Consider the following 12963-nt stretch of genomic DNA (forward strand, 5'->3'; position numbering starts at 1 on the left):
CGCCGGCTCCATTAGAGAAGTGACAGGGCTGTGAATGGGCTGGAGGCCTCGTGGCCTCGGAGCAATCACCTCGGCCATTTCACACCCTGCTGATCGCCTCATCTGCTGCAGAGCCGAGAGAGGGGCCCCGAGGTCCCCGGAGGCCCCTGATGAAGTCCTGACCCCGCTCTCCTCGCTCTGCACAACCCGCGGGATTAAAAAAAGACTGCTTTTCCCGCTCAAAGTGATGACGGCCACTCAGGTAGTCGATGGACAAACTGGAAAGTTTTACATCAAGATGAGAGAAGTGACTCTGGACTCACTGGACCTCAAAGAAATGAGTAGAAACTTATAATACACATATTAAAATACTACAGTCATGTTGGATGACATGAAAGAGAAATAGTATAATGGATTTTTCTGCCCAATTATTCGGTCAAATCTCATTTTATTTTTAACATTTAAAGCTGGCAAGTTCACATTAAGTTAAACTCTTGAAATGTTAGGCGTTCGGTACTCTAAGAAATTTCTGTTTATTACCAGTTGAATTTCTGTGTGTTTTCTTACAGAAATTGTCCATAGAAAGGGATTCTCGGCTGTATTTGTGTTTATTTCTATTTTTCAGATTGCATTATGGGAACTTTATCTGTCCTCCGTCTGCATTTCACCCGTAGGTTCCTGGATGAGGGAGCGTCAAAAAGCCCCAAAAAGCTTTAAAAGTGGAACAAAAAGAGTTTAAAATGTTGTGGAAAAAAGCGCCAAAATTACTCTAAATGAGAGACTGTGAAATAACAGTTGAAATAATATAAAATGTTCTGAGTTTTTACTTCGGTTTTTGTTTTTAATTACGGTTAATGAGCTGGCAGGACATTTCTTCTGTTATTTTACGGATTTATTGCTTAGAGTGTAGCAAGACAATCATAACAACACACACACACATCACACATTCCTGAGAATAAAAACAAAATTAAAAATCACTCATAGAAATGCAATGACCATGTAATGTGAGATACTTTGATAGACGGTGTGCAATGATGATGGTGCAAAAGGGAATGATCGCCTGAGATAGAAGAAAACTCAAACTGTGCACATCAACAAGTATTTTGCAAAAAGAAAAGTGAACAACTAACTTTTATAACTAAACTATACAACCAAAATAATCATGCCACAAACGATACCATTCATGAAGTAGCCTCCACACACGAGCTATGAGTAAAAGAAGGTGAAAACAAGGTGTGTGTATAAAGATTGGCCGGAGAAAACCTGAGGCTACACCACAAACCCAGGATGTAGGACTAGGAGGGCGGAGCCAGGCTACTTCTCACCCCCATGTCTCCTAAATTCACTGGTTTCTTAAAACCACGACGACCGTCTTTCTCCAACCGTAACCACACCTCAACCATGGAGGTGGGAACATTTCCTGTCTTTTATGTCTCATGTCTGAGCTTCTTGACCATAAATTGTATCCCTGTGTTCTTACAAAGTCTTTGGCTCTACAAGCTCATTTGGATAACGATCAACAGCACAACTTTTGCATGTCGTAGTTCACCAAATTTGACCTTGACATGTAAAAATACACGGATGTGCTGCATTTCGACCCTGCAAGCAAATCCACCGATCGCAGTAATTCCACATACTGTATACTTTAATTCATCATCATCATTTGTTTCTATCTGTGGGGGCGTGGGCCCCAGATGAGCAGCAGGCCTCTTCGCTTTGTGCAGCAACGAGAACAGCCGAGGAAAAACACCATCAGAGCAGCAAATGACAATCGGCTGCCTGTTAAACCAGAAATGAGCTCACAGAAGAAGAAGAAAATAGATAAATAAAGTAGAAGAAATGCCACGTTGAGGGGCCGATGCAGTCCCACTCGTGTAATGATCTCGAATCAGAGGCCACTAAAAGGACGATTTTCCTCCCCGGGCTGTAATGTGTGATACTCATCAGCCTCTTCGCCCCAAATAGAAACCGATGTGCCGGCTCTCCGCCTGTTTCTTGGGGAAAGTGAGAATTTCAATTACCTCGCCTCAGCGGCGGCCAATCTCAATAACTTCTTTCTTAATTCGTGTTCACGTCGGCGTCGAGGCGTTGCATCCAGGCTGCCGAACACGAGACTGGCACCACTTAGCTCCATCAGGACCCCCCCGCCCCCCCTTTCCCTCTTCCCTGCTAACAGCTCCCGTGGAATAAAAGGTCAAGTAATCAGGCATCTGGAAGGACAGCTCATTTGTCATCCCTTGATAAATGCGTCAGCGGCTAATTTGCGGAGCAGGACCCCGCCGCGTCGCCCCCAACAGAAAGGTTAACCGATTCAAAACAGGAAAGCGGTGGAGGACGATGGCTCGGAGGGAAGAATAAAGCTTCATTTTGATTCAATTGTTTTGGGGGCTATTTCTGGACCGGTGCATTGTGGGAAGGCTCTGAGAATAACCCCCCCCCCCCCCCCCCCCCCCATGCCGCTAAATGACAGCAGACTGCAGCGAACATTAACCGTGACAGGACATTTGCACCGATGAGGCGATGCTGTTCTCTGCAGGAAAGACAAGCTGTGGCCTCCATCGCCCCCCCCCCCTCACATTCACTTCTTCTTCTTCTGCCTCCTACCGTCTGCTGAAAGTCAACTTAACACTGAAAAAAAGTGACTTCACTGTGAAAGACTGTAGTTTGGGTTTAATGAGCGGCGTTACTCAATGCCTGAGTGACTCGCTCAGCTAACTCAAATTGTGCTCTCGCAAGAACGTTTGATTTCCACGGTACGTCTGAGATGTAGTGGATGAAAATAAGCCTCCACAAAAATCTCCACTTACTAGATTTATACATTTTTTAGGAGAGAATATTTCTCACGTGGTGAAGCCAACACTTCTAGGAGGAATCTGGGAGAAAAACTTTCCAGGTGATTCAGAGCTTTACAGAGAGGAGTGTTAGAGTTTCTTAACCAACATCGCGTTTGATCGGATCTCTAAAGGAAGGAGGCTGAGGGTGTAATTGAGAATTAAGAAAAAGGTTTAATTCATTCATTCATTCAAACCTTTATTTAACCAGGATAAAAACTCCTTGAGATTAAAAATCTTTTTTACAAGAGTGTCCTGGTGTTCACTCACCAGGACACTCTTGTAAAAAAGATTTTTTACAGCAGCTCGTTTCAGATAGACACGGAGACTTACATGTAAATACAGAGACACAAAGAGACACTTACAGGTAAATACAGAGACACAAAGAGACACTTACAGGTAAATACAGAGACACAAAGAGACACTTACAGGTAAATACAGAGACACTTACAGGTAAATACAGAGACACAGAGAGACACTTACAGGTAAATACAGAGACACAGAGAGACACTTACAGGTAAATACAGAGACACAGAGACACTTACAGGTAAATACAGAGACACAGAGAGACACTTACATGTAAATACAGAGACACAGAGAGACACTTACATGTAAATACAGAGAGACACTTAGGAGACAGTAGGCCACCTTTTGTTGCATAGCACTAAAACCCCTTCCATGTGTTAAATGCCAGAGCTGACCTGTGGTTCTTTACATTTAGAAGAAAAAGAGGGAAAAGGGGGGACAGATGCATGCATAATTGTCTAACTTTGCTCCTTCAGACATGCATTGTTTTTTTTTACTTTTTCTAACTCAACAGGCGGAAACAATCCCGTCCAATCAGAATTTAGTAAAGACTCAACTTGATTATGCCACTTTGGGTTTTTTCTTCATCATGAATGAGCCGAGGAATGATTGTAGAGGGGGATAATACGGCCGGTGTTCCTCTAGAAATGAGGTCCCTGCGTGCCCACTGAGGATGCAAATCAGGTCCCATTAATCATGCATGTGAGGGGGCTTCGAGGTATTTCACTTAACAGATAAAAATACCCTCAGTGGCTTTTAACTCGTCTGAAAACACTTCAGTAGGTCTGGAAACCAAAGAGCCGGCGGACAAGGGTCGGCGGTGAAGAAGGCCGCGGTTGGTCTCCTGTGTAAAAACCAAAAAGTCAATGTTGACTTATTACATTACCTGAATTACATCATTTTATTCTTTTTTTTACCCTTGTGTTGTCTACCTGTCAAAATTGAAAATCCACATTTGACGCTTTTTGATTTATGTTTAACTTTTTAAGTTTTTGTCCCTTTTTTCCTCCAACACTTTTTTCTTTGTTTGTCACTTTTGACGTTTTAACCCTTGTGTTGTCTTCCTGTCGACCATGCAACTTTTTGTTTTTACGAAGTCAAGATTTGGACATTTGTCGTTTTTTTTTTAAAGTCCTTTTTGTCACTTTTTCCCCATGTTTTTATTAATTTCCTTCTGCGCCTTTTGACATTCGTCTTTTTGAAGCTTTTCCTGACATTCTACTTTATTCAACATTTATATCTTTTTTTTCCCCAAATGCTTTGAAATTAAATCTCCCAAATTCAACGAAAGAACTGATCATTTATTTTACTTGTGAAGAGCGTTGCAGAGAACCATCCGTGTTGCTTTTTGTTGTTGAAAATGTTGAAAAAAAAACTTAATCTATCAGGTTCGGGTCTCAGAGACACATTTTGGACTTTTCCCTCCCCTACATCTGTCTGACAGCTTTAGTTACCTGAAGGACGTGTTCCTTCGTGTTGACAAAATTCTCCTTCTTCTTCAGCTAATTAAAGTCTGAAGTTGGTCAAATTAGCTCCACAAACAACAACATTCAAAGTACAGCTTACATCATAACAACTACTTTCGATACGTTAGATTAGAAAAGACTATGTTGATCCCAAATAAGTTATGTCCATTTGTTGTTAATACTGTCCACATGTGTTGATGTTGAATGTTTGGGATGATCTGGATGAAGTCTTCCTTTGCATTGAGAAAATTCCTCCTCCTCAAGCTAAATAAAGTCTTTAAAAAGCCTCTTGGATCCGCTGATAACACCAAGCTGACAACAGAGCTGTTTTTCCAACACCATGAAAAGTTTAAAACTTTTTAAGAGATTCTATGAGTGGTTCTCAGAGGACAGAGACACTACAAAAGTATGATGATCTCATGGCATATGACGCATTTCTGCAATATGTGTTATTAGTACTTTACCTTCAGTCAAGGATCTGACTAATTCCTGCCTCTTGGCCAATGAGAGGTGGAGCAACACTGAAGGAGGAGAGCTGCAGCGTCACATTTCCTGAACTGAAAATGAAAAATTTGTCTGAGCGACAGCAGAGCGGTTGAGACAAGTCTCTCTGTCTCTCTCTACAGAGACATTCCACCTAATCCAGCAGCGTCTTCCTCAACAGAAGCTGAATCTCTGCCAAACACTGGTGAGTACAGGCCTCACCGAGACAAAATACACTCACTAAATACTGTATGTGCTCAAAGTTTGGTTCAAACCTGAATCTGACTGAAAGAAATGTCATTTTATACAACATGCACTGTACATTCAGCCAGAAATACAATACAGAGGTAAAAACTAAACCACAGTGACTGAACTCTGGCTAGTTAAGGTTAGACAGAATAAAAAAGGGACAGCTAGCATTAGCTTGAGCTAATTTTCAGACCTGTATCCTGTATGAACTCAGAAACCTCGGCTCCTCTCCGACACTTAGTACTGATTAACTAGTGGAGGTCCATCGGTGGCCGTGGTGGTTGAGGAAAGAAATTGTATTTTCTGCAGTCCAGATCAGTTTTTTCCATCTTTATTTCTGCACACTTGATGTATCTTAATCTCTGCTCTGTGTTTAGTCCTCCCTCTTTCTCTAGCTCTCTCCCCCCTCTCTCTCGCTCTCTCTCAGGACAGAGAAGGAGATTTTAGTTTTGCTCTGCCCCTTCAGAGTAATCGCTCTGAAGCAACACCCTACACTGCAGACCAGTCAAACTGGTTTCCTCCACATGTTGGTACATGTCCTTGTTGTTACCGGGACAAGCATTTAACCCTCCTGTTGTCCTCGGGGCAAATTCGACCCCTTTAAAAACATGTCTATGTCTGAAATATGAGTTTTTTTTCCCCAAATTACCATTTTACCAAATTTGCTCTTTGCAAATACAATTGATCACTTTCATTCCTCTCATCTTAAGTATTAATCAAATAATTCATAATCTCTGCTTTCTTAACTCAAATATTAGGTATAATTCTATATAAATGAGTCTTATTGACCATGAATGAAAAGTACTGTAAAACTAGTGGTAGTAAGGTGGTGTTGAACAAGGGAATCAACAAGATATAGTACTATTATATAAACACACAGGACGTTATCGTTACATTGTGATGAAGATCTCCATGTTCACTTCTCTTATTTATGTGGTTGGTGATTTCATAGAAATACGACTACTAAACTGCCCATGTGAGCTCTCTTTCCACTCACACCGAATTCACATGACAGAATTCAGTATGACTTCTTCTAGTCCGCTACTCAGTTTGATGTTTTAAATGAAAAGATGTGTAATCACAATTGTTTTCCACATTTGTTGTCCTCAGAGTGTCGATATGTTTGCTGCCTGCTGTCTGCTGACTGAAGATCAGTTCCTGTGCTCCATCTGTCTGGATGTGTTCACTGATCCAGTCAGCACACCATGTGGACACAACTTCTGTAAAACCTGCATCACTCAACACTGGAATATCAATGTCCCGTTTCAGTGTCCCAACTGTAATAAGGTTTTCAAAACCAGACCTGAGCTGCAGGTCAATACCTTCATCTCTGAGATGGCTGCTCAGTTCCGACAGTCAGCTCAACAGAAAGCCAGCAGCAGCTCAGAGCAACATGTGTCCAAACCAGGAGAAGTTCCCTGTGACATCTGCACTGGAACCAAACTGAAGGCCCTGAAGTCCTGCCTGGTGTGTCTGGTCTCCTACTGTGAGACTCACCTGGAGCCTCATCGGATAAGGTCAGGCCTGAAAAAGCATCAGCTGATCGACCCTGTAGAGAACCTGGAAGGCAGGATGTGTACAAAGCACGATAAACTGCTGGAGCTGTTCTGTAAGACCGACCAGATGTGTGTCTGCATGCTCTGCACCGTTTCAGACCACAAGGCACACAATGTTGTTCTTCTGAGAAAAGAATATGAGGGAATGAAGGCCAAGCTGTGGAAGACAGAGGCTGAATTTCAGCAGATGATCCAGAAGAGACAACTCAAGATTCAAGAGATCAAAAACTCAGTGGAGCTCAGTGAGGAAGATGCAAACCGAGAGATAGCAGACGGTGTTCAGGTCTTCACGGCTCTGAAGGAGTCTGTTGAGAGAAGCCAGGCCGAGCTCATCGACACAATCAAAGAGAAGCAGAGAAAGGCAAAGAATCAGGCTGAAGGCTTCATCAAAGAGCTGGAACAGGAAATCTCTGCACTGAAGAAGAGAAGCACTAAGGTGGAGCAGCTCTCACAGTCTGAAGACCACTTCCACGTCCTCCAGAGCTTCATGTCCATGAACACAGCTCCACCCACCAAGGACTGGACAGAAGTCGGCGTCCGTCCACCTTCATATGAGGGGACTGTGGTGAGAGCTGTGAATCAGCTGCAGGAGACGCTCAGCAAACGGATGAAGAAGCTGTTTGAGGCCGAGCTGAAGAGGGTCCAGCAGTCTGCGGTGGATGTGACTCTCGATCCTGATACAGCACATCCAAAACTCATCTTGTCCGATGATGGAAAGCAAGTTAAACATTGTGATGTAAAGAAGAGTCTGCCAAACAATCCAGAGAGATTTGACACTTGTCCTTGTGTCATAGCAAAGCAGAGTTTCTCTTCAGGAAGATTTTACTACGAGGTTCAGGTTAAGGGGAAGACCAAGTGGGATTTAGGAGTGGCCAGAGAGTCGATCAACAGGAAGGGAAAAGTGACACTGACTCCTCAGAATGGTTATTGGACAATATGTTTGATGAATGAAAATGAGTTTGAAGCTTGTTCTGACACTCTGATAGATCTCTCTCTGAAGTCTCGTCCTAAGAAGGTGGGGGTCTTTGTGGACTATGAGGAAGGTCTGGTCTCCTTTTATGATGTTGATGCTGCAGCGCTCATCTACTCCTTCACTGGCTGCTCCTTCACTGAAAAACTGTACCCGTACTTTAGTCCATGTACCAACAATGGTGGTAAAAACTCTGTCCCTCTGATCATTTCTCCTATCAATCACTCCAAGTAGACCAACCATCTGGTTATCTACAGAAAGATTTGTGCGACACAGGGCAGGCTATAAAAAGGGAACCTTGAGCCTTTTTCAAGATGTTCCTTGTTTCAACCGGGGCCTATACGGCAGGTGGTATTTACAAAGCCAAAAGTTTAAGACCAGTGTATTCCATAGTAACATGCGACAGGTACAAAATGTCCCTAGATTTTGACCTAAGATGATGTATGAAGAGTGAAAATTGTAGGGGACATAGCAAATTCTTTAGAAACATTTCAGAGGATCTTACAGCACCTCCCCCACTCTGAGGTGTGATGTCCTCCCCTCTAGCGACTCAACATTTCTTACAAACACATGTAATCTAAAAGGGTCTGAAAATTGGACACAAACGGAGTTTGTAAAAACGATGCTTGATATCAGAAACCCATTTCAGCATATAAAAAAGTGTCATTGTTTGAACTTTTAATAATTTAAAAGTTAAAGTAAGTTGAGTATGGCTGATTGTTATGGCGGATCGGTATGGCCTCAGAGAGGAGTGGGTTTGAGCTCTGTTAAGTCGATTTCCCAACAATTTCCCATTGAAGTCTATAGGTAATTTAGGGAGGTTTTTTTGCAACTTTCATAAACAGGCCCAGTAAATCTCTAAAAACTAACAAGCACACTATTTCCCATCATTAGGATGCAGAGGATTGTTTTTGTTTTTAAGATTTAGTTTTTTTTAGTTTAAAAAAAATCATCTTGAAAAAAGATCAGATTTATAACAGACATTTCTAAAATTGTTGTTTGAAAGTAATGTATTACTTCCCCCCCCCCCGCTTCCTAATGATTCCTAATTCCTGTTTTGATTTATTTTTTGTACATGTGTTGGTAACGCTGCGTGACTAGTAGCGGGACAAAAATGAGACAGAAGATGAAGAATATTATTCAGTGTGTCAATAACTATTGACGATGACTATTATTTAACATTCTTAATAATGTAAAGCAGCTATAAAAAGCTTAAAGCCAAGTGATGAGAAGAGCAGGAAATGCTGTGAAGCTAAGGACAGCTAACAGACAATATAGTCACTCTACCTTAGAGAGGACCATACCGTCAAGACAGAAATTGGAAAAGGACAAGGGACACAATGGGTTAAGATGCTGTGTAATTGAGTCTGTCTTGTCCTGACTCGTCTCTGAACCAGAGAACCAAAACGGTTCTGGGCTATCAAACGTCTGAGTGACTCCTGAACTTTAAGGGAATAAAAAACAAAAAAACAGTCGGGTTTCTCAGCTCAGGCGCTCCGGCCTCATCCAGCCTCTAAAGTGCGGATAAATCACTCGTTCAAACTTTTGATGCTCAATCCATCTTCCTCCGGCCAGCGGACGCTGAAGTCAATAGGTGCTTATATTGCCGAATCGCAGAAGGTCTTATTAAGCGCAGGCAGTGATGAAACAGCTGCCGAGACAATCAATACACGGATAAGACAGCAGAGAGAGAAAGAGAGCTGGACAGAGATACAGACCTCTCTTTAATACAAGATGTTCAAGCACAGTACTCATGGTGGCACGAAAGAAGGACTCTCAGAATATCCTGAATAACACAACATATCTATGACATATACACCATATAGATCCATCTTGTTGTTTGCCAACTGTCATTAAAGAAGCAGAAAAGATCTCGGTTTTGTCTCAGTGTTACCAGAACTTTTAGGATAGGATCTGAACATGCCAACGTTTGGAAGTATGGAGGCAGCATGTCTCAAGGAGACAAATACGGATATGGGATACGGAAGTATTAAGACAAATACGGAAGCCTGTTTGTGCCAAACCATGGAGAGAGTTTGTCAACGGACGTGTTTTAAATGCACAGGTCATGGGCTGTTTAAAGACCTGTCAACTGTTGAGTTATAAAAAGTTAAAAACAACGTTTTGGACACAATGCATTTCTTTTTATGTACTGTATGATGCAGCCACGTTAGGACTACATTCACTTTGTCTCTGAAGAGGTCAAGACGGCCCACTTGTCTCTCACCTTCCCCCTCTCTTCCTCTGTCTCTAGAGAAAGGATTAGGTCATGTTTATCATTCTGCATACATGAGGCAACACATTGTCCCCACTGGAAAGACAACTGTTATCCCTGCCTTTTGGGAACCGCCCCCCCCTGCAGGGTCAGACCCGACTAAGAACAAAGGAAATGCATGTCCCAGAAAACTTGAATAGATTTGGCACTACCGTGATAAAAGACCTTCACCTGTGACCTGGACTAAACCTACAGTTCAGAGGTGGATCTTGATCTTAAGAAAACATTTGACCAAAAGGGAAAGATTTAATTTGAGGAACTACCCTCAACTTCTTTGCGATAAAATTGGGACGTAGTGATGATTTTGGGACTGGTCTCATGCGACTCCATCAGGGAGAAGTATGGATCCAGTCCGCCGTCAGCTGCAGTGTTTTCATGTTTTGGGTCGTATTGTCTTTGTCTTATCATCTTCATCATGCCGTTTCATTAAACCTTTTCTTAATTGGACCCTCAGCCTCTCTTCCTTCTTATCAAATCAAAGAACATGTGATAGTTTCTAACATAATCTGTTAAAACAAGAGGCTCCAATCCCGATTCAGTCCCTCTTCACCTGTACTGCAGGTAGGCCGGTTTGTGTTCCAGCCAAAGTCATCCGTTTACAGAGCTGTCAATCGCCCACGCAGCGCGGAGTCCAATGACTTAATGATCGACTGATTCATAAACACAGCAGGAAAATATTCAGCCGTTCCACATTTACATGATGAAATGAACATTGAATATCTGTCAGCCTCCCCACCGACTCATTAGCATATTTCACACCTTCAATTAGCTCTGACACAATTCGCTCCTGAGCTTGCAAAAACTAAAATCTTTGTACAAGGTTACCGGCTGTGTGTGTGTGTGTGTGTTAGTGTGTGTATACGTGTGTGTGTGTGTGTGTGTGTGTGTGTGTATAAGCGTGTGTGTGTATATACATACAAAATCTGCAGTCTAAGCACATAAGATGAAAGCAGCTGATAAATGACAAAATGAGTCAAACTGAACAGTTAAGCTGCCTTTCTTTGATCATTTTAAACTTTAATTCAATAAACTTTCCTGATATGACTGGAAACGAGGATTACATAATACAAGGTAGTTGGTAGCGATGTCATAGCAACTTCAGAACGCGTCGTCAAAAAAACATCTATTTCCCAAATCTTCATAAATAGGGAATTCTGTCCAAAGCCCAAAAAGAAAATGATGTTCCCATCCAAATGTTAACTACAACCAATATACACAACCCCACCTAGCTGCATCTACCTTCTGCATGGCGTACAGCTGTGCTGGAATTTAAGGGCCAGTGTGAGGAGAGGCACACACACTATAATATAGGTGTTAATATATGCATAATAACACCTATGGGTGACGTGTCTGCGAGGCTATAAGCATGACAGCGTCTCTGCCTCACCGACCCCGCCTCGAGGCGAGGGAGGCAGGTGTTAACGCTGTGGAGGCCGTTTATTGTCGACAGGTGACATAATCAAGGTGAGGCGGGTTGCCGGGGTCTGCTGCTGTGGCAGACCAGACTAGCCAGTCTATGTTTTAGATTTACTTTGATGTTTTTAGACTCTTGGATACTGCATTATGTATAGTATTGCACTGTATGGTGTATTTATTATACTTATGCTGTGGTTTTTATGGGTGTTACGGCAGGTATGAGCATTGTAATTTCCATTTTTATGGATGAAGTAAACCTGACTTGGACGTGAGGGACTGGAAGGCAGGCACGGCGGTTTTCATAACAGAATCTAGGTATAAAAACATGTTGAAGCAGCATGAGGACAAATAACACAGTACAAGATGGCCTACTGCTGCTTGAAAAGCACATGCTGTACATATTTAAATGCAACAATCCCATAAAAATGGCAAAATACTAACCTGTTAACTGAAAATTTACCTACATCATTAAAAAAAACGCTCACTTCGTGAACTTAACACACACACACACACACACACACCTGTCTCTGGAGTTTGGAGACTGATGCAAGCTTAAAGCGTAATAAAGAGTGATGGCCAATCATCTTTGTCCTCATGCAACAAGGTCACTCAGTGGCTTTGCCTTCCTAACATGAACTCTGACTAAAGGACAGACCTACAGTGTGAGGACCTTTACTGACAACAGGATTTTCCCCAAACCTAACACGGCTTCATCAGAAAATGCTAAATTTGAAAGAAATGCCTAATTCGGAATATCCCTAATACATATCCAGAATATGCAGTTTTACATGACCTGTATTAGAGTCTGAATGTTGTCATACTGGTCAATAGTGGAATATTAGTGTGCAATGAGTGCAATTTCTGAGGTTTTTGAATTGCTGTTCCATTTATGAATTAAACATGATACAGCACAAGTTTTATTAATGCCTGACCTGCAGACGTAATATCTAAAAACTTGTCGGTGTAGACCTTAACATGCAAAAAACTGTAGGGTTTGTGATTGTTTCGCCATCCAAATGTCCTACTTCTTTCTCTCTGAAAGCATCGGGGGGGAAAATAAATAATTAAATAAATAAAACCCGTCCTCCCGACCTAGAGTTCAGACCCCGATCTTCCAGTGTGAACGCCGCCTGTCAGCGGATGGAGCGGCGGCCACTGTCATCTTCTCGATATTCAATCGGTGGCCGGCTCACTTCATCTGCTTTCATTTTTTCTTCTTCTTCTTCATTGTCCTCCTCTGTAATGAAATGAAGAGCAAACAGGCCGCCTGTCCCGCGCCCATCAATAAGGACGCTGGCGAGAGGATAATGAAATTGTTCATTTTCAATTTTTCATTTCTTTCATTATTTAAAAAAAGAAAAGAAAAGCGCTGTCAGCGTTTCGGCCTCAGGCTGACCTTCACCGCAACACTTTCTCCGTCAATTCTCCATCT

The 12963-nt window shown here is 42.2% G+C and overlaps 1 protein-coding gene across 3 annotated transcripts; it reads left to right on the plus strand.

Annotated features, from left to right (window-relative positions):
- The first annotated feature begins 5139 nt into the window (after window positions 1-5139).
- Window positions 5140-8104, plus strand: LOC117949724 (E3 ubiquitin-protein ligase TRIM21-like). Of its 3 annotated transcripts, XM_034880253.1 has the most exons (3): window positions 5145-5270; window positions 5463-5467; window positions 6432-8104. In XM_034880253.1, exon 3 carries the CDS (start codon window positions 6434-6436, stop codon window positions 8072-8074), a length of 1641 nt encoding a protein of 546 aa, XP_034736144.1. In that variant the 5' UTR covers window positions 5145-5270; window positions 5463-5467; window positions 6432-6433; the 3' UTR covers window positions 8075-8104. The 3 variants fall into 3 exon arrangements, with proteins under 3 accessions (XP_034736142.1, XP_034736144.1, XP_034736143.1); XM_034880251.1 differs by lacking the exon at window positions 5463-5467 and having other exon boundaries at window positions 5140-5270; window positions 6425-8103; XM_034880252.1 differs by lacking the exon at window positions 5463-5467 and having other exon boundaries at window positions 5156-5269; window positions 6431-8104.
- Window positions 8105-12963: the final 4859 nt, after the last annotated feature.

Source organism: Etheostoma cragini, chromosome 8 (genome assembly GCF_013103735.1).
Source record: "Etheostoma cragini isolate CJK2018 chromosome 8, CSU_Ecrag_1.0, whole genome shotgun sequence".
Classification (NCBI taxonomy): domain Eukaryota; kingdom Metazoa; phylum Chordata; class Actinopteri; order Perciformes; family Percidae; genus Etheostoma; species Etheostoma cragini.

Coding starts and splice junctions, on each gene's coding strand:
- LOC117949724 (XM_034880251.1), top strand. CDS start 6,434: ATGTTTGCTGCCTGCTGTCTGCTGACTGAAGATCAGTTCCTGTGCTCC.